The following is a 20,415-nucleotide window of genomic DNA, read 5'->3' as shown; positions in this document are numbered from 1 at the left end:
TGATTCTTTCTTTCTGTCTCCATTCTTGTCATTGGCTTGATATTTATCTGGAATTTGACCTTTCACCCATGACCTCAACAATGCAATAATCATTCTTTATTTGCTAATCTCTTTACCAGTACGAAGGACAAGAGACATTCTTTCTGCGCCGTTCTCTTGGTCCTGATGGGGGCGATATTTACACTTAGAAAACTCCCCAGCTTCGTCTTTTATCATAAAATTCATATTGTTTAGTTATTTACCTTTTTTTATAACTGTTCTGTTGAGTTTTTAAAACAATCAACGTTGACACAAAGTTGTTACAGATTCAATATCTTTAAATAACATAATTTGGGGAAAATAAATGGTTAGACTTTTTATGTAAAACTGTCCAGGTTTTCAATGTTTCTGTTTAATTAAAGTTGACTTGCGAGACAACTTCACAAAAAATACTGTTAACCTTTAATAATATTTCTTTAAGAACTATTTATCGTATGGTCGTTGTATTTTTTATTACATATTACACTACTACTCAAAAGTTTTACATGTTTAAAAATATTTCTTCAGCTCACCAAGGCTTTATTTATTTGATCAAAAATGCAATAAACGTGTGATCTTACTTGTTTACACTACCTGACAAAAGTCTTGTCGTCGATCCCAGTTGTAAAAGCATGGACCAAAGATTCTCACAGAATTCAGTCAAGTTTGGTGAAGGACAAATCCTGGTTTAGGGTTACATTCAGTATGGGGGCGTGCGAGAGATCTGCAGAGTGGATGGCAACATCAACAGGTATCAAGACATATGTGCTGCCCATTACATTACAAACCACTGGAGAGGATAGTGGTCAACAGGATAAGTGTTCGTTCTCATACTTTCGCCCAAAACATCAAAGTTCCTGAAAGCAAAGAAGGTCAGAGTACCCCAAAATTGCCCAGCCCAGTCACCAGACATAAACATAATTGAGCATATCTGAGGTAAGATAAAGGAGGCATTGAAGATTAATCAAAAAAATGTTTGATGAACTCTGGGAGTGCGGCAAGAATGCTTTCTTTGCCATTCCAGATGACTTTATTAATAAGTTATTTAAGTCATTGCAGAGATATATGGATGCACCATACTGTACCTTTTTTTCTGTTAAGTGACAACACTTTTGTCTAAGAAAAGTAAGACCTTACTGTCCTAATAAATAAATGAAGACATTTTATTTTATTTTGGTGAAATGTATGCCATTTGCCATCATAAATGTCACTTTTGATGCAAAATGATCAACTAGAAGTCAAGTTATCATTTGTTGTTCCTAAAACTTATATAGATGACAGGCTTTTGTCAGGTAGTGTAAGATACATTAAATATGTAAAACTATTTCTGAATGATTGTGTGATTTCCATGTTCACAATCCTTCAGAAATAATTTTATAGGATGATTTAATTCGTTTTTTCACCCTTAACAATCTATTAATAATGGGCTAACCTTCTGTTTATGAAAAAACCCAAAGTGCAATGAATGTATGTGCAATGAATGTATCAGGAGTTCAGGAAAGCAGTTAATAATCATATTATGACCATTGATTAAAACACATCAAAAAAATACATTGATTTAAAAAAAAAGGTCATGTGACACCAAAATCTGAAGCAATAATGCTAAAAATTAAGATTCTTCACATCTTCGAACGGAAAACAGATGAAAAAATGAAATCATATTTTATAGCATTGATGCTTATTGCATTTCTGATCAAACAAATGCAGCCTTGGTCAACAGAGCATACTCAAAAAAAAAAAAAAAAAAAAAAAAAAAACATTATGGTAGTCTTTCCAAAACGTATTGTATATTTAATATATAACTTTTATAGATTAACCAACCTTGGATTGCATAAAAGGTTCTCTATACTAAAATGTTCTTCACACTAGGCAGACAGTGGTTCTTTTAAGAAACTTTTAGTTCCTCTCTGGCATGCAAAAACCTTTATTCTTAAGAGTGACTGCAAAACTCAAACAGAATACAGCTCAGCATCTTTGTTTCACTGTTCTAATTTAAGCATTTAAGCTAAAATGTGTGATTGTGCAATCCAAAAAATGATGTTTGTTATTGGTTCAACCGACCGATTTAAAATTAGCTAAAACAACAACATTTTTGAGTTTTTTGGGGACAACTTGCTTGTTTTATGTTCAATCCTTTTAAAGTTACAAAAACTAAAAACGTATCTTAATTCCCTCATGTTCCTGCATTTTCTAACTCAAAGCAATTGTGTGAAACCTAGCATTTGAACAGTTGGCATTTCCGTGTGGAGTTTGCATTGAATAAACAAAATTGGATATAGTGTATGTGTGTGAATGAGAGTGTATGAGTGTTTTCCTGTGCTGGGTTGCAGTTGCAAGAGCATCCGCTGTGTAAAACATATGCTGGATAAGTTGACGGTTCATTCCGCTGTGGCGACCCCTGATGAATAAAAGGACTAAGCCAAAGGAAAAAAAAACTCAACATTTCTACAGTGTGAGAATAAGGAAAAGTAGACATTTACGTGTAGTAAGTATAGCTAGCATTTACAGATATTTACCTCATCAGATTAATGTGGCTGCATACATCCATGTATCTTCAGCTTCTGCTTTTTCACATTAAGTGTTTTACATGAAAACAGAATTGAGGCCGAAACTCAGTAGGTTGGTCTACAGCTCGTTAATGATCTCATCTGCATCTGCTTAAACTCCAGCTGGGCCGTCCAGAGCCTAATCCCACTCACACACCCCTCTTTACCTGCACTAATCCCACTCTCAGGGGCGTGAGGAGATCTGCATCTTTTGTCCTGTGCCCCCTGCCGTCTCCCCACACAAACACCGAAAACCTGCTCAGCCACACACACGGCTGGAGAGCTTTACTATCACAAATACTGTAAAGGAAAACTCAAAGCTCTTTGCAGGACAAAGAGCCTCTTACCGCTCTTCTCTTATCTCTCTTCAGAGAGATCTTCAGTTTAATGGAAGATCATGTGACTTCACTGCTGTAATGTCAACCAGATGTAAAGAATCAAGCCAATGCTGCTTGAGTTTTATATGTTTATCTTATGAAATATGAATGATTTATTGTACTTCATGACTTAAAATACTTCCAATAAGGAAAGAGAGTAAATAACTTCTTAAAATGGCTATTGTGTGAGTGTTTTAAAGTGATTAGTTGACTTTACTTAATAAAGTGAGTAAACCTGTTGCTTTTTAAGGAAATAAACTGTGTGTGATTACAAAAATTAAGTTCTGTCAACTTAATTTTTTAAATTAAACTCAACAAGTCGCTTTTAAGGCATTGGGTTTACTCTTTTTTTATTCAAATAAAGTGACCAATTGCTTTTTTCCACAGTGTATAAGGACTATTGTGTGCATTTTCACAAGTTCCTGTGTGTACTATTGAGTAAAAATAAGAAAAGAGTCAAAGAAATTGCCTATGAAAATAGATTTATTCTCTAATCTTTTATAAATAACATTACAATCTGTGATTGCTGAAGAAACAATCAAGCGTTCATGCAAATACACTCCTATGAGAAGCAATAATATGACCAACATAATAACATCAGTCTTGATTGTTTGTGTATGCAAGTAAATATATCTTTGGAAGCCATTTAAAAAAGCAAAGTAAACATTAATAATCCATGTGTAGTCCCAAAAATATAAGTGTATAGCTTTATGAACAACTTCAGATAGTGACAGTGGGATAGATAGGCTCTGTGTGCATGGGAGCCTGAGGAAACGGTTGTCCGAATGCTGACCGGCTGTCCAGGAACGCAGGGGCCATGAGCATGCTGCGTTCTGGAGGCAGAGCGTAATTCATGTAGGGCTGATAGAACTGTGGCGCCCCCTGAGAGAGCGGAGGAACATATTGCTGGGGCTGAGGAGCTGGGTATGAGTTTGCCATGGGGCCGTAGAGGTTCACACTGAGCTCTGATGGCGGAGGGCGAGCGTTTGTCGTGGAGGAGCCGGACGTGGAGGTGCGGGACGGGGTGGAGTTGTCTACTGACGGACCTCCAGACTCCAGCAGGCTGGTCTGAGCAGCGGAGGGTCCCACTGGATGATCGCTTGCTTTGGGCTTCACACACTGGCAGCAGCAGACAGATACAATCGCACCGACCAGCACAAACGACAGGAACGCACTCACCACAATCACAAAGGGGAGATATGTTGGTACTGGGGAAGATAAGAATAAATGAAATTAGATGTGTGTTGAAAATACTCATGAGAGTTTGATGAAAATCTGCCAGTGAGAGTTACAAAAATGTCATCATTTCATTCATTTGCAATCAATATCTTTCCAAAAGATTATAGAAAAGATACTCTACTGGTCAAAGGTTTAGGCTCAGTATGATTTGTAAATGTTTTAAAATAAGCTTCTCCTGCTCACCAAGGCTGCATTTATTTAATCAAAAATTCAGTACAAATTTTAAAATTGTGAAATGTATTTGCACTATAAAATAACTGTTTAGAAGTAGTTTATCATTTAATTTAATAATTTATTCCAGAGATTTTAAACATATTTTTTTAACTTTATTACTCCAGTCTTCAGAGTCACATAATCCTTCTTAAATCACTCTGCTATTAATTATTATCATTATTATTATTCATGATAACAGTAATAAAAGCAATAATGACTGGAGTAATAATATCATTTAAAAATAAGTAATAAATAAATATTTAATAAATAAGTATTTAACCGCCTTGATAAACAGAGTAATTTTATTTAAATTATTAAATAAGATTTATTATAAAAAATAAAAAGACTGACCCCAATCTTTTGACCGATAGTGTAGTTACAAAAAAAAAAGACAAAAACCTGCAATTGTGTCCTTAAATAGCTATTTTATCCTGATTCATCCAATAAAATTTGTTTTGTGTGTGCGTAAATTAATGTAATTAGGTTTATTTAAATCAATACCTTGAATGAACCCAGACAATTTAAATGTTGCCACTATTTTAATTTTTTGACTGTAAAAATGTGCCCAAAAAGTCAATTTCAGGATGAAAAAAGGGCTCAAAACCATTTACAATTTTAAACTTTAGATAATGTTATATTTTACTCAAAGTGGTCATATTCTACCAAATATAGTAACTAAATTTCCAATTAGGAATATGTCATTTTTGTATTTTTAAATATTTTTAATGAGATCTGAAAATGTATTTGATCAGTCAAACTTTCTTTAACCCTTTAACTACCCCACCAATTTTTTTTTTTTTTTGGACTGCATTTCTCAACTCCTCTTAACACACTCAGTGTGTTATGCCTCTAGCAAATGGTTGATATGTCAGTTTGTGGTAAAAGTGCCGGAATTAATACATAGACTGTGAAAAATCTAAAAATGTGAAGTGTAAGACTAATTCATTTTTTTAAATAATCAAAATAAAACATTTTGGATACTAAATCATCTTTATTCTTTAAAAATATTTCAGATTCTCATTTGAGATGTTTTCTTATTTATTTATTTTTTACAATAAAACCCAAATTAAGTGTTGTAGTTCAACAGGATTATGTTTGTTTGATTTATTTATTTTTATTTTTTTGTAAACCAATAATGCTGTGTGTGTAAACCATTATTTAAAACAAGTCTTTCTTTAAATCACTTTAAATTGGGCAGTCAAATGGTTAATGCAATGGAAATCGATTGGATAAAAGTTATTTTAACTTAGTTAACTCATTACACTACTGTAAACAAGAAAGAAATAAGCTTTTTACACAAATACTCACCACTTTCAGTCACTTTTCTCATGTCGTCTGTGCTTTCGGACTCGGTACCGGTGTCGCAGGTGCTCTGATCGAGGCGCGCCTCCGCGTACGTACAGCAGTACCTGAGCGCGCACGTCCCGCAGCAATAGCGTGCGTCCTCGCCATCATAGCGCTCGGGACATTGGAATCCCCGGTGCCAAGAGTTGAAGGAATCCGTCCAACCGTGGCAATATTCCCCCGATAACGCAGAAGACAGCGGTAGAACGACTGATGCCAGCAGAAGGAGCGCGCAAGATGCCGATGACTTCATCTTTGGGTTTGTTGTATGTCCTGAAGTTAAGTGAAGTCTCCTCGAAGTTTCCCCAAGCGAGTATTAGTATCTGATCTGGAGTTTCTGTGTTCAGGCGGGATTTAAGTGCTCGCTGGACCCCCCCACCCCCCGCAAACACACACACACACACACACACACGTACATGTACATTAGCAGCCCCTCCCCCCATTGGTCCCTCGTTATCGCTCATCTGCATTTAAATTTAGGCGGGGTTTAGTGTTTGGCAAGGTTGTTTATTTGTATGTTTGCACTGCTAATTACTGTATACAAAGTATGACAAGGGATGATGAGCTAACTCAAAATGCATCTTAAGGAACACAAATTAAAACTTTAATCACATCAAAATCTATTTCTTTTTACAGTATATGTGAATTTTACAGCATACCATTCACATAAATGTACTCTACTTTTTTTTTTTTTAAAACCTAAATATTCACAATTTGTATGTCCGATACATAGCTTAGATACAAATTGCATGCCTATTCACGTCTTCAGACGGATGGAGCCTTTTGTAAATGTGTGCCTATGTGGGGTTAAAGGTTACAGACTGTGCTTGTCTGTCTCTGTTTACTTTATCTGAGACAGGAGGTCAATTCACTATCAATGAACATCTTAAAACACACACTCATTAGTTCGCAACTATGACACCAATGCAGTGCTTCTTGGATTGGAATCCAAATTACAAGAAAACGAGAACGGTAAAACAGCCCACAATTGTTTGTTGTACAAAATTAAACACAAACCTTCTGAAAATTTTAACATTTAGGTGTATTATTATTAATATAAAGCATTGTGGATTTCACTGTTAAAAGCGATTTGTCGACTTTATTTAAAGAAGTGAGTAATCCTGTTGATTTAAAAATTAAGTAAGTGAACTTGTGATTAAATATGAAATTAAGTCTACATAAAAGTTGGAAGTTACAACAGGGATACTCACTCTTTTAAATAAACTAATATATTTTTCAGTAATAATAACTCGATTTAGACCAGTGATGCCCAAACTAGGGCCCACCACGGGCCAAAGTTGGCCTATGGTAACCTTTCATTTGGCCCACCATTCCCCCATCTGAGAATAATGTGTAAGGTTGGGGTGAATGCCTTCAACAGAGATCGTCACTAATTTAACACAATCCTAGGTTTGTTTGTTTTATTGATGAACTACAAAAAGGCAAACTGAAATTAAATGTTTTAATTAAATGTTGTGAATTAATTGCATTTTTTAAAAAGTCACAAAACCCTTAAGCACATTTTTAGATCTAGAAATTTATATCTAGGCATACAGTATATGTGTGTGGCACGTTGCGAAAGCCACACTTATAGGATATATAATTCACTATTGAGTGAAAAATGGCTATTTTTTTTTTTTTTTAAAAGCATGGATTGTGTTATAAATGAGATTTTTTGTGGTTTTATTGTGTTGTAAGTACAGTATTTTTAAATTTGTAAGTTACCATAATGTGATACAGTTTGGTATATTTAGCTTTGGCCAACCACCCTCAATCAAGTTTTGATTTTTTTCCCTTCATAAGTTTGGGCACCCATGACCAGTGGTTCTCAAACTTTTTTTCTATCAAGTACCACCTTAGAAAAACATTGTCTCTCCAAGTACCACCAAAATGAGCAGCATTGAAATACCGTAGCGTAGTTGGACCAGTAAAGCAGCTACAACTCTGCACAGTTAAAAAACCTGGCAGATTACCTCAGAAATATAACCTATATATAATATATGGCATATTATATACATAATTTTTAATACATTTTGAATTATATGTTGCATGTACAAGACATATTTCATTCCTCCGTGTACCACTAGAAGGAAACCCGCGTACCACTAGGGGTACACGTACCACAGTTTGAGAACCACTGACTTAGACAATTCAGGGCATAAAACATGTCAGGTAAAACTGTTCATCTTATGTTTAACATGTTTCTTGTTTATTTACACTTTGAAATAGCATTTTCAACTTTAATTTACATGACAGTCCAAGATAAATTGTTTCAGACTACTGGCAAGGTCAATAAAAGGTGATTAAAATAAATAAATATAAATAAATTTAGATAAATTAATAGAAAACCCCCATGAATCCTGAAATGTGAGAATCTGTTAACTAACTGAGCATTTGTTTAAATTAATGTTCATTCTCAATGTAAATTAATCTATTCTTAACGTAGTTTGGGTAATATTAATTGGCAAGCATTTTATTGTTTGCATTTATGCTGTCCCCAAGTGTGTCCTTGTGAAAAATGTATATACATTATATAATGTTTTTAAATCATTAACCCATTTGTGCCCAAATGAAGAAAAAAAAATGGTTTCATGCATGTAGCCTTGTTAATAGTGTCCTATATTAACATGTTTTGCATTTATTTTCACCAGGTTTTTCTTTTGTTTTTCCGGTGGACAAATATTTTGTAAGAACCCTTCAATGTAAAATTTGCACATCAGGAGGAGAACATTTGGCATTCTAACGCAAAACAACTGCTTTCAACAGATTAATTGATAACCCAAAACACATTTATTATAATTAAAACTAGAAGACCATTCAATATGAACCCAATATGAAGAGATTTATTGAGTTTTCAGTTGAGTTCCTCCAAGGCCCTGTCCAATGTTATTTTTGTAAACAAACAAAAAAAAAATTCTCCATTTTCTAAAAACACAGTCCCTGGCACTCTTGATATCTTCACCTTGACTAGAGATTCAAGATTTTGGATTAAAGTGTTTGTGTTTTTGTGTGGATGAACAGTCTGTGTAGAAAAAGCTGCAATTTAGACAATACCTGTGTTTGTGTGTACAGCAGGGTCTAAGGTTGTGACTGAATACAGTTTTAGTTTTCTGCTTTTTATCAGCAGGAGTTCATCATTCTCTTTTCAGTCAGCACTTTAACTCGGCTCTAGTATTACTTAAACTCTCTTTGTCTTTGTGGGAGTGGGACCAGTGAAAGAAGTTAATTTTACTTTAAAGATTTAGCTGTGTATCAAATTATATATATATATATATATATATATATATATATATATATATATATATATATATATATATATATATATATAGGCAAATTTAAAGTAAATATCTTATATTTATTAAGTTATATATGATATTATATATATTAAGTTATGTTTGGATGTTTTAGATTGGGTATTATGAAAGTAAAAAAAAAAAACATTAAACAAGACCAATGAACCAATAACCTTTATTTATTAACTTATAAACTATTTCCTAATTTTCCATGATTTATGTACTTTTATTGTGTATTGCTCACCGGCAGCTATAGTTGGCACATTAACTTTTGACAAAGTAGAGAAAAAACTATAGATTTATTGAAATATTTGTTTTGTTTGGATGAATCTAGAGACCTTCATAATTATGTTGATTCATTTTTATTCATTTTCTTTTTAGCCTAGTCCCTTTATTAATCAGGGGTTGCCACAGCGGAATTAACCGCCAACTTATTCAGCACATGTTTTATGCATTGGAGGCCCTTTCAGCCTCAACCCAACTCTGGGAAACACCCACACACTTTAGCAAACACTCACATACACTGCTGCCAATTTAGCTTATTCAATTTACCTAAAGCGCATGTCTTTGGACTCGTTTTAGTGTGAAAAATTTTCATTTGACATTCATCTGACCGTTCACCAAACTCACACGCTGTTCAAATAAATCAGTGTTATTTTATTTTTAATTAATATAATATCTCACCATCTACTTTTAGGTGAATGAACTTCCCTAAACATTTGTCATTTCACCATTTCCAAATATACTGTTTATTCAAAAAGATCTGACCTCCATTCACATTTTACCTATACTGTATCCTAAAAACAACAACACACACTGTCGTTCACAAAAAATCCTTGTTGCAGCTGGGCAGACCTGATTGTGTCAAGCTATTAACAGAGATTAGTCCTCGCACAAAAGACCGTAAATTGCCATTGTCTGATAACTGACACATTAGCATCAGGTCAACAAAGCCTGTCTCCTGCGGGTGTGACAGACTGGCCTTATTGAATATGACTGACTCATTCACTTTAACTAGATGCTATGGAAGTACTTACATCTCATGGGCTGAGACCAGAGGACCATCGTGTGTGTGTGTGTTTATGCATGTACTATACGTTTGTGTATGTGTGTGAGCTCCAGATGGTAAATGTATTTTCTAAGAAACAAAATTACTGTAACGGGACACCATTTGGTGGCATTTCTGGGAGGATTACAGAACTGGAATGGAGACGAGAGAGAGAGAGAGAGAGAGAGAGAATAATAAACAGTGGAAGTGAGAAATAAAAGAAACTCTGGAAGGAGAGACTTTGAGAGGAACTGAAGGAGGAAGTAAAAAAGTTTCAGGTTTTTTTTTAAATATCATTATTCGCACCTAAAATAAAGCAATGGACTATATGCTCAGCTATCACTCTAAAAAATATTGAGTTATTTATTTAACCCAGTGGTTGAGTTAAAAATATTAATGCTTTGTTGGGTTATTTTTCACCTTTAATCAGTTATTTCTTTAATAACTTAACCAGTTGGGATAAAAATGTAGATTTTCAACAGTCAACTGATTTAACTGACACAGAACAGCTGTATTAATATATGTGTGCAATTTTTTGCATTATAACGTTTAATTAAGAGTGGCGCAGTGGGTAGCATGTTCGCCTCAGAGCAAGAAGGTCGCTGGTTTGATCCTCGGCTCAGTTGGTGTTTCTGTGTGGAGTTTGCATGTTTTCCCTGCGTTTGCGTGGGTTTCCTCTGGGTACTCTGGTTTCCACCACAGTCCAAATTCACAGCCCAGGGGCCTCATGTATCAACGCTGCGTACGCACAAAAACTTTGCGTACGCCAGGTTTCACGCTCAGAATCGCTCACGTTTGGATTTACTAACAATGAACTGAACGTGGGAATGTGCGCAGGTTCACGGCAGCTTTCTGGCAGGCGTACGCACATTTTTTGTGCGTGTCTGTTTTATTTCCATTGGCGACTCCTAGAGGCAGTTGTGTTAAATTCCTCTCTACAAAGTGTCTGAGCCTTGCAATGGCAGCTTTATGAGACGGGTTCATATAGCAGGTATGTAAGATTTCCATACCATACAGTTGACCAGCTAAACATTAAAGCACAATTTGCAGCGGTCGCCTGTTTTCCCAATGTAATCTGAGCGATCTACCGCACGCTCATTGCTATAAAGACACTATCTGAAGATGAATTTGCATGCGTGAATCAGAAACATTTCCATTCAATAAATGTGCAAATAAAATATGATGCACAAACTTATTGATGATTCCTACTTGTCTTTCTCGTGATAAATAGTGGGCAAAATCTGATATGTAGCGGGGAAAAAAATAAAGAATTCATTAAACGCTGGATTCGAGCCGATATTATGCTCGAACATGTCAGTACGTGATCACATGTTTCTTATGAGGTGCGCCACTGAGACTGCTAAGGGTGCTGCAACATTTTTCAGTTATAAACCACACTATTTCTTTTTTAATGCACTCAGTGCGATGTTCAGACCCAACTGTGTTAACTGCATCAGCTAAACTCTCCCACTCTATTTTTTTCTTTTGTTGTTAATTCCGGAGAACAAACTTGCAAATAACACCGCTTTTCTCCGGTCTACCTCCGAAAGCAGCACCTCCAATTCACATTCTGTTCAAAGTTTCTCTTTTTGCTTGATTTTGCCGTTGCTTTTTCGTTGGGTTTTGCCATTAGCATAGTCATTAGCATATTCATACGGGGGAGGAGGCAGGGAGGGGTTTTGTGCTCGTGCATGTTGCGCTCAGTTTCACGTTCATTCAGATGTACAAAAGAATATGCGTGAGATTCGGCGTACGCAGTGTTTCATACATCTGAATTTTTTTCTGCGTACGCACATTTACAGCTTTGTGCGTACGCAATGTTTTAGTAAGATTTCCACGCAAGTCTTCGTACATAAGGCCCCAGGTGAATTGGTTAGGCTAAATTGTCTGTAGTGTATGAGTGTGTGTGTGTATGTGTGGATGTTTCCCAGGGATGGGTTGCGGCTGCAAGGGCATCCGCTGCGTAAAAACTTGCTGGATAAGTTGGCGGTTCATTCCGCTGTGGCGACCCCAGATTAATAAAAGGACTAGGCTGACAAGAAAATGAATGAATGAATGAACGTTGAATTAAGCTCAAGTTTATTTAGTTTTTTTTTAAATCAAACCTCTCCGGTCCTGATTTTTCTATCTGTTTTACCCGCACTCTTAATTATTGATGATACAAACGTGTGCTTTGTAGCCGATCCATTAAATGGATAAAAAGGCTGTGTCTGAAACTTAAAATGTAGTGGAAATAAAGCACTTTCAATATTTTTGAAAACTGCATGTTATTTATTTACACAGCCATAATATAAAATTAATAGTAAACGTAGCAATAGTAATACAAGAATGGAAATAAAATAACATTTAATCAAAATAGCCCAGTGAGAGATCAACATCCAATGCAATTCACAACCGTAAATAAATGGAAAACACTTGAATCACAAAATATGGAAACTGTTAATTAACAGATTTTTTTAACAGTGTTTGGTTCATTTACAGCTTTAATAAAAGGCTTCCATGCTACACTTTTTTTTTTGAAGAGAAGGTTTTTAAGGGAATGTCAACCTTTTCAAGCTGCAGGCAGCACATTGGTTTATCAATGCTGAGCAGTGGGGAGATTTTGGTTTGTTTGTTTGTTTGTTTGTTTCCAGTCAAGTACAACAAATATGTGCTAAATGTTACAAACCAGAGCACTGCATGCTTAAGTTTAGATAGCTTCATATCTGACACCAAAAATAAAGCCAAAATTGAGTCAGGGTACAGTTTGACCATAATTTTTTATAATAAACTGACAAAAATCAGTCAATTTCACAGGTGATTAAACAAACTGCTCTTGAGTGGAATTATTATGAATTGGATGACAATGATGAGAAGAACTGCAGTTTGCTCTCTTAAGTTTTTGTGAAGTGCAACTTCTAAAATCTTAATGCAATTATCTGGTTACACCTAGTTTTATTTGTGGACAGAGAAGCATTTTTTTGTGAATTCATTGTTAATATTATAAAGGTTAATTTGAGTAAATTAGTTTATTATTGATATAAGTAACCCAGAAGGAAATTGTTGAATGAAGAATTAGCTTTATTTGTATTTATTTCAAAAATATCTTTAAAAACCCTAAAAAAGGTACAAAAGTGTACACTAAAGGTACAAAAATGATACTTTAAGGTACAAATATGTATTTTTATTTTAAAAAAGGGACCACACTAGTGAATAATCAGCTCTGTCAGCTGAGAGAATTTGTATTTGTGCATTTCTACAATGTAGATTTTCATTATAGGTGAACACGTGACATGGCTGTATTTTGAATATAGATTTAACTAGTAAATCAATTACAAAAAAATATGTCTATAGGTGCAATGTTTGTTCTTTGCATGGTATTAATTCCTTGGGGTATTTTTAATATATTATAAATATATTTCAATATTGTTACATTTTTATTAGCATCTACTGTATATTGACTTGTATTTCTATATTAAGTACATATATCCAATTTCTTAAGTCAGTCTAAACCATTTAAAATGTTACCACTTCAATTTTATTCATTCATTTTCTTTTCGACTTAGTCCCTTTATTAATCCGGGGTTGCCACAGCGGAATGAACCGCCAACTTATCCAGCATGTTTTTTCGCAGCGGATGCCCTTCCAGCCGCAACCCATCTCTTGGAAACATCCATACACACACACTCATTCACACACACACTCATACACTATAGACAATTTAGCCTACCCAATTCACCTGTACCGCATGTCTTTGGACTGTGGGGGAAACTGGAGCACCCGGAGGAAACCCACGCAAAATTTATCAACAATTAAAAAATACATTCAATCATTTTCTTTTCGGCTTAGTCCCTTTATTAATCTGGGGTCGCCACAGCAGAATGAACTGCCAACTTATCCAGCACATGGTTTATGCAACGAATGTCCTTCCAGCTGCATTCCATCTCTGGAAAACATCCATACACACTCATACACATACGGACAATTTAGCACACCCAATTCACCGCATGTCTTTGAACTGTGGGAGAAACTGGATTACCCAGAGGAAACCCACACGAACGCAGGGAGAACATGCAAACTCCACACGGAAACGCCAACTGTCCCAGCCAATTCTTGAATCAGTGATCTTCTTGCTGTGAGGCGACAGCCATACCTACTGCCCCACTGTGTCTAAAAAAACAAACAAAAAAACATTATTCATAAAAATTATTTATTGATTAATAAAATAACAAATATAAAATGTTTTTATGTTTGGGGAAAAAGAACATCATATTTCTGGCTCCAAGAACGAACATGTTGGTACATGAATGTGCTTACATTAAAATTGCAGGAATGAGAGACATGAAATTATATAGTCAGATTGAGCTGACTAAAGTGTTAGAGAGCATTCAGAACATTCAAGATTCTATCATTAACCTGAAGGGTCTGATTCATGTCTGTTTACGTTATCTGAATCTCTACTCTGAAACATATTAGCTTGAAGGCCCATCTCTCAGAAATGTAGTTAACAAACTCCATGGCTGTGCTTGAAATCACTGACTCTGTAGTTCTTCTGAAGTAATTTGTCTACAGTATATGAATTTTAATACGTTTCACATCTGTCATATTGCCATGTGCCATGTGGCAATGCTGTTCATTCTGTTCACAAACTTTCTCCTGTGGCCTTATAGGATAGTCCACTGGATGTACAGTTCAGAAATCATTCATACATGCACCTCTCACAAATAGTCTGTTCTTTAGTTTCTTCCACAGTTCACTGAGTGTAATGAGTTTGTTAGCCATAAGTTCATGATATTTTAAATGAGGTTTAGATCAGGAGTCTGGGCTTCCCTTTCAAGACACTCATTGAGATTATCTGCATTATCCTGTCTTCATCTTTCGGGAATTACCAACCCTTTTGGATGTCTTGAATGAGGTATTGATGTTCTAAAGATCATATTAAGCAACATTAACAATGCAATTTCCAATTCACAGATTTAAAACCCAGAAAGAGTCATGAAAATGGTAAAGTCAGGCTGCCAGATATTTATGATTTATAACACCAGTAACTGGGATGTTTCTGAAAGCGTTGTCTAAATTTGATTAGTGAATAGTGTAATTGTGTCCCAGTTAGTATAATTAGTTTTTTTGTTTGTTTTCAGTATACAAATTTTGTCATTATGGTGCTATACCTTTTTAAAAAGTCCATACCTTTTCAAAGTCTTTTTGTACTATACAGGTGCTCAATAGTACCATTAGGGTACAATTTTGGACCTCTATGGTAACACATGAGAAAGGTATTAATATGGCAGCGCAGTGGCACAGTAGGTAGTTATGTCGCCTCACATCAAGAAGGTTGCTGGTTCGAGCCTCGGCTGGGTCAGTTGGCATTTTTGTGTGGAGTTTCCATGTGCTCCGGTTTCCCCGACAGCCCAAAGACATGTGGTACAGGCTAAATTATCCATGGTGTATGAGTGTGAATAAGTGTGTATGGATGTTTCCCAGAGATGGGTTGTGGCTGGAAGGGTATCCGCTGCGTAAACAGATGTTGGTCAAGATTGCGGTTCATTTCGCCGTGGCGACCCCAGATTAATAAAGGGACTAAGCTGAAAAGAAAATTCATAAATGAAAGGTATTAATATCTACCTTTTAGGATCTGTTAGAAACAAAAATGTACCATCTGAAAAGGTGGCAGATTTTGTGCCTTTGTTTTTGATTTTGTACCTAGATTTTGTGTTTGCAACTCATTAAATATCTTTAAAAACTGCGCTTTTCCTCGTATTAGATAACAAGTGACCTTAAAATTTAGGAAATTGTTCCTTGTTCTTTAATTTTTGAACACGAATTTACATTTCAGAGTTTTGCTAAAAGTAGTGGGAACATTCTGCCTATAGATTTGGACATTTTACTTTTTTTACACACTGAAGCTATGTAGTAGCCTACAGATGTAGGCATAATCGGATGAAGCACAGCATTTCTTGAATCCCCTCAGCCTTGATTTGAATAAAATTCCCCTTTGCTCTTAACTGCAGTCAGTTACCAGCAGTTATCATTGTTGTCTGATATTTCAGTATGTTTGGTGCTTTTGTGTAGGACATTGGCGGGTATTTGAGAGGGAATTTAGCTTAAGCTGGATGAGCTGTATGTTAATGTTGTTCATTAGCGGGCCTGTTATCAGAAAACTCAGCCTAAGGGTCGGGAGGTCATTATGGAAACAATGGGTCAAGCGATGGGGGTCCTCCCAAGCAATTAGGCAAATCTGGTCAGGCCACCCTGCAGGAGCAAACCCCCCTGTGCTGCGTGTGTGTGAGTGCAGGTAAAGGTTAATGAAGTTTCCAGATATGTTTTGGGTTGTCTGAAGCAGGGGATTCAATCTTGTAGATTCAGATGCCCAAATATGATCATCACAGTTATTATGGACCCCCATCCAAACGGTAAAGCAAGACATTGCAGTTAAAATATAATCTAAATAGGTGTAAAATCATGGTGAAAAGGACAGCGCAGTGGCTCAGTGGTTAGCACTGTCACCTCACAGCAAGAAGAGTTTGCTGGTTCGGGTCCCGGCTGGGTCTGTTGACATTTATGTGTGGAGTTTGCATGTTCTCTCCGTGTTTGTGTAGGTTTCCTCTGGGTGCTCCGTTTTCCCCCACAGTTCAAAGACATGCACTATAGTTGAATTGAATAAGCTAAATTGGCACGACTGTATGAGTGTGTGAATGAGTTTATGGGTGTTTCCCAGTATTGGGTTGTGATTAAAAGGGCATCCGCTGCATAAAACATGCTGGAATAGTTAGCAGTTCATTTTGCTGTGACGTATAGAGTCAGATTAGTGTCTAAAGTAATTCACGCAAAATTCATGCGTAGCATAAAACCAAATTCAAGTGTGCAAAATATGTATATATATATATATATTCAAAAAAACGATTCACGTGCACAAAAATAAAAATACATGTTCATTAAATACATTTCACAAATGCAAAACACCATGTACAAATAACACACAGTGTGCAGAAAGTTTTGAATGTTTCAAATTTGCGAGTTTATCCTGAATGAAAATGTGCAAATCCTCCTTCACGTATGACTCCCCCTGGATGTGTGTGTATTTTTGACACTCTCCTGGTAGCAGCAGATGACTCGTACCTTTCAGCCAATCAGCTGAGATCTGTCTTCGATGTGACCCACTCTGCACAGCTTTTGCGCAATCTGCTCAATTTTGCATTTCTGAATTGTATTTTTATTTATATTTTGTGCACGTGAATCTTTTTTGTGAATGTATAAAATATTTTGCGCATTGATTTTGGTTTTATGTGTGTGAATTTGGCTACGCATGTGTACATTAGCCGCGTTTCCACTATCGCGCCTAAAGCGAGCGAGCCAGGGCGAGACAAGGCCAGTGGCGTTTCCACTGTCACTTCCGGGGCCTAATCGGGCCAAAGCGGGGCTTTCTTGGGGCCAGCGGCCGGCCTTTTCGGCCCGCCGAATACCTTGGGCCAAAGAGGGCCAGCCGGGGCTTCGGGGCGGAGTGAAAGGAGAGGCGGGCACAGTTTTCCGATCGCACCCGAGTACATGCGCCAAACAAATAAATAAATAAATAAATAAATAAATAAGGGAAAGAAAACATCTGGAACAAATTATAGGCTGGGGTCTTTTTTGCATATGATCGCCCTTATGTTTCTCTTTTAAATGTAAGGCTGTTGCATAAAATGATCTTTCTTTGCTGCATCTTTGATGTTTCAATAACACATAATAATCTTTACACCATATTAAAGACACAGCTGACAGTAAAGGTTTTCAAGAGGTTTTGTCAAGTTTATTAAGTGTGTTTTTGCGCGTTTAGATGCCTGTGTAATGTGTATGTGTGTGAGACCGAAAAAAGAGCGCTCCATTCATAGCTCTGTTGATGCCGCGAGCGGCTTTTTTCTTTTATTTTTATTGTTTTAATTTATTTTGGTGATAATACACTATATGAATACAACAGTAAGACATTAAACTTTACAAATTTCATGTCCACTTTTGTAGGCTCAAAACAATAGTGTCATATCTAGATAAAATAGCCCTATATTGAAATAATTTAAAGAATTACAAATATCAGATAGGCCTATAAAAAACACATTAAATAAATAAACCAATATAAAACTAACAAAAGCTATAGCTATAACAATTAGGTACTAAATCAAACTGTTTTAAATTTATATTAAACTTTCATTTTTCAAAAGCCTCTTTTAAAAAAAAGATTTTAGATATTTTCTAAAATAAATAAATAAATAAATAAATGAACACCGGAGAATGTTTTAAATATTATTTATAAAGTATTTGGATACGATGAAATTAATCAAATCATGCAAACAGAGCATTTTCGGGGTGAGTGAACGCAGAAACTAGGCGACCTTTTTTTCTGTCTGCAGCTGCGCAGCACTTTTTTGACGGGGAAAACTGCAAGTATAAAATGTGTTCTGTGTCCTCAAACAAGTGTGTATGTTTTTATATAACGTGGTAAAATTAAAAAAGGAAATTTTAAATACATAAAGAGCTTTATTAGTGGCTGCTGAGCGCAACGAATTATAGGCTATATTTTATTACGTGCTGCTCTTATGTGCAGAAACTCTGAACACTTTCCTTTACTTAAGATATAATAAGCAACATCTTTAAATAAAGGGAATCACCTATTAAGTGTCATAAAGCCTATAGGGAAAAAAATCATGTTTCAGTTTTCTCCGGAGCATTGGGATGAATGTTGGACAGATTCTGTCAAGAGGATGTTATAAAATACATTTTATATCAAGTTATTAACGGAGAATTTTATATATGTGGTGTTATATTATGGATGTGTGCGCTCCCTGCGCTCCGGGTCCCTCCGTTGGTGGCAAGACCACTGGATTTCGATGCCAATAGTCGGTCGGCGAGTAAATGAATATGATGAATGAAAACACACAGGCATGTGCGTATAGACATGCGTTGTACTGCTGTATAGTAACGTGTCATTTGTTTGTTTTAGTTGTCCTAATTTTAATAGTTTCGTGATGATGTGCTTTATCTGCATGATTCTCGCTGAAGTGGGCGGTTTGAGTGACGTTTGATTCGGGGGATGTTCTGGGGGCGGGGTTTGCGTGACGCGCTGCGGCTACTAGCCCCACAGTGGAAAGGCGACATGATTTCGGCCTCACTGCTCAACCTCCCGGGCGATTGGCCCGGCCTGGCCCGATAAAAGCCCTGGCTCGCACTGGCCTGATAGTGGAAATGCGGCTATTGTGTCATTTGAGTTAATTACTTTAGATACTAATCTAACTCCATAGTGCAGGCGACCCCTGAAAAATAAGGGTCTAAGGCGAAGAGAAATTAAATAAAATGAATATTGTACAAAATTTGCAGTTTCATTGTCTGTTTTTTTGTTTATAAAATATTTTTAATAATTGACTTAATTTTTTAATAAATCAATTATATTATTTTAATAAGTTGTATTTGTGTTTGTTTATCCCAAAGAATAAAAAAAAAAAATTGTTGAAATTAAAAATGTTTAATCCAATCACATCACTTTCATATTTCTATTTACTAAACTGTTTTGGGGTGTAGTGATTAGCACGTGCACCTCTCAGTAAGAAGGTCGCTGGTTTGAGCTTCGGCTGGGTCAGTTGGCGTTTCTGTGTGGAGTTTGTATGTTCTCCCCGTGGCGTGGCGTTGGTGTGGGTTTCCTCTGGGTGCTCCGGTTTCCCCCACAGCCCAAAGACATGCGGTACAGGTGAATTGATTAGGCTAATTTGTCCATAGTGTATGTGTGGATGTTTCCCAGTGATGGGTTGCGGCTGGAAGGAGATCCGCTGCGTAAAGCATATGCATTTAAGTTTGCGGTTCATTTCACTGTGGCACTTCAGATGATTTTGGAAGGGCACTTTCTATCCAAGTCTAAAAAGGGCATATGCACTGCACAGGTTGAGCCCTATGTGTGCACGTGCCTGGTTACAACTTACCCCAGTATGTGTTACAACCTTAACCACCAAATGACCACTTTGTATTTGTCATCATCTCACAAAATCTGTGATATAGTTCAAAAATTTTTAATTGTTGACATTTTTGTAGGGGACAAATGTCGGTTCTTTGACTAAAAGTTTCAGTCATGTAACTAAAAAAGAAAAATTGTGTTAGTCATTCCTGGTCTCATTCATTCATTCATTCATTCATTCATTCGTTTACTTGTCGGCTTAGTCCCTTTATTAATCCAGGGTCACCACAGCGGAATGAACCGGCAAATTAACCAGCGAGTTTTTATGCAGTAGATGCCCTTCCAGCCACAACCCATCTCTGGGAAATATCCACACAAATTCATACACAACAGACAATTTAGCCTATACCCAATTCACCTGTACCGCACCGGAGCACCTGTA

The 20,415-nt window shown here is 36.2% G+C and overlaps 1 protein-coding gene across 1 annotated transcript; it reads right to left on the bottom strand.

Moving 5' to 3' along the window:
- Nucleotides 1-3,407: 3,407 nt before the first annotated feature.
- Nucleotides 3,408-6,067, bottom strand: shisa2a (shisa family member 2a). Its single transcript, NM_001003631.1, is given in 2 exon segments — nucleotides 3,408-4,149; nucleotides 5,702-6,067. Coding segments are annotated over 2 exon segments (777 nt in total). The 5' UTR covers nucleotides 5,991-6,067; the 3' UTR covers nucleotides 3,408-3,661.
- Between the last annotated feature and the right edge of the window lie 14,348 nt (nucleotides 6,068-20,415).

Source organism: Danio rerio, chromosome 5 (genome assembly GCF_049306965.1).
Source record: "Danio rerio strain Tuebingen ecotype United States chromosome 5, GRCz12tu, whole genome shotgun sequence".
NCBI classification, from domain to species: domain Eukaryota; kingdom Metazoa; phylum Chordata; class Actinopteri; order Cypriniformes; family Danionidae; genus Danio; species Danio rerio.
The sequence above is the reverse complement of the archived record's forward strand: the minus strand, read 5'-3'. Positions and strand labels throughout refer to the sequence as shown.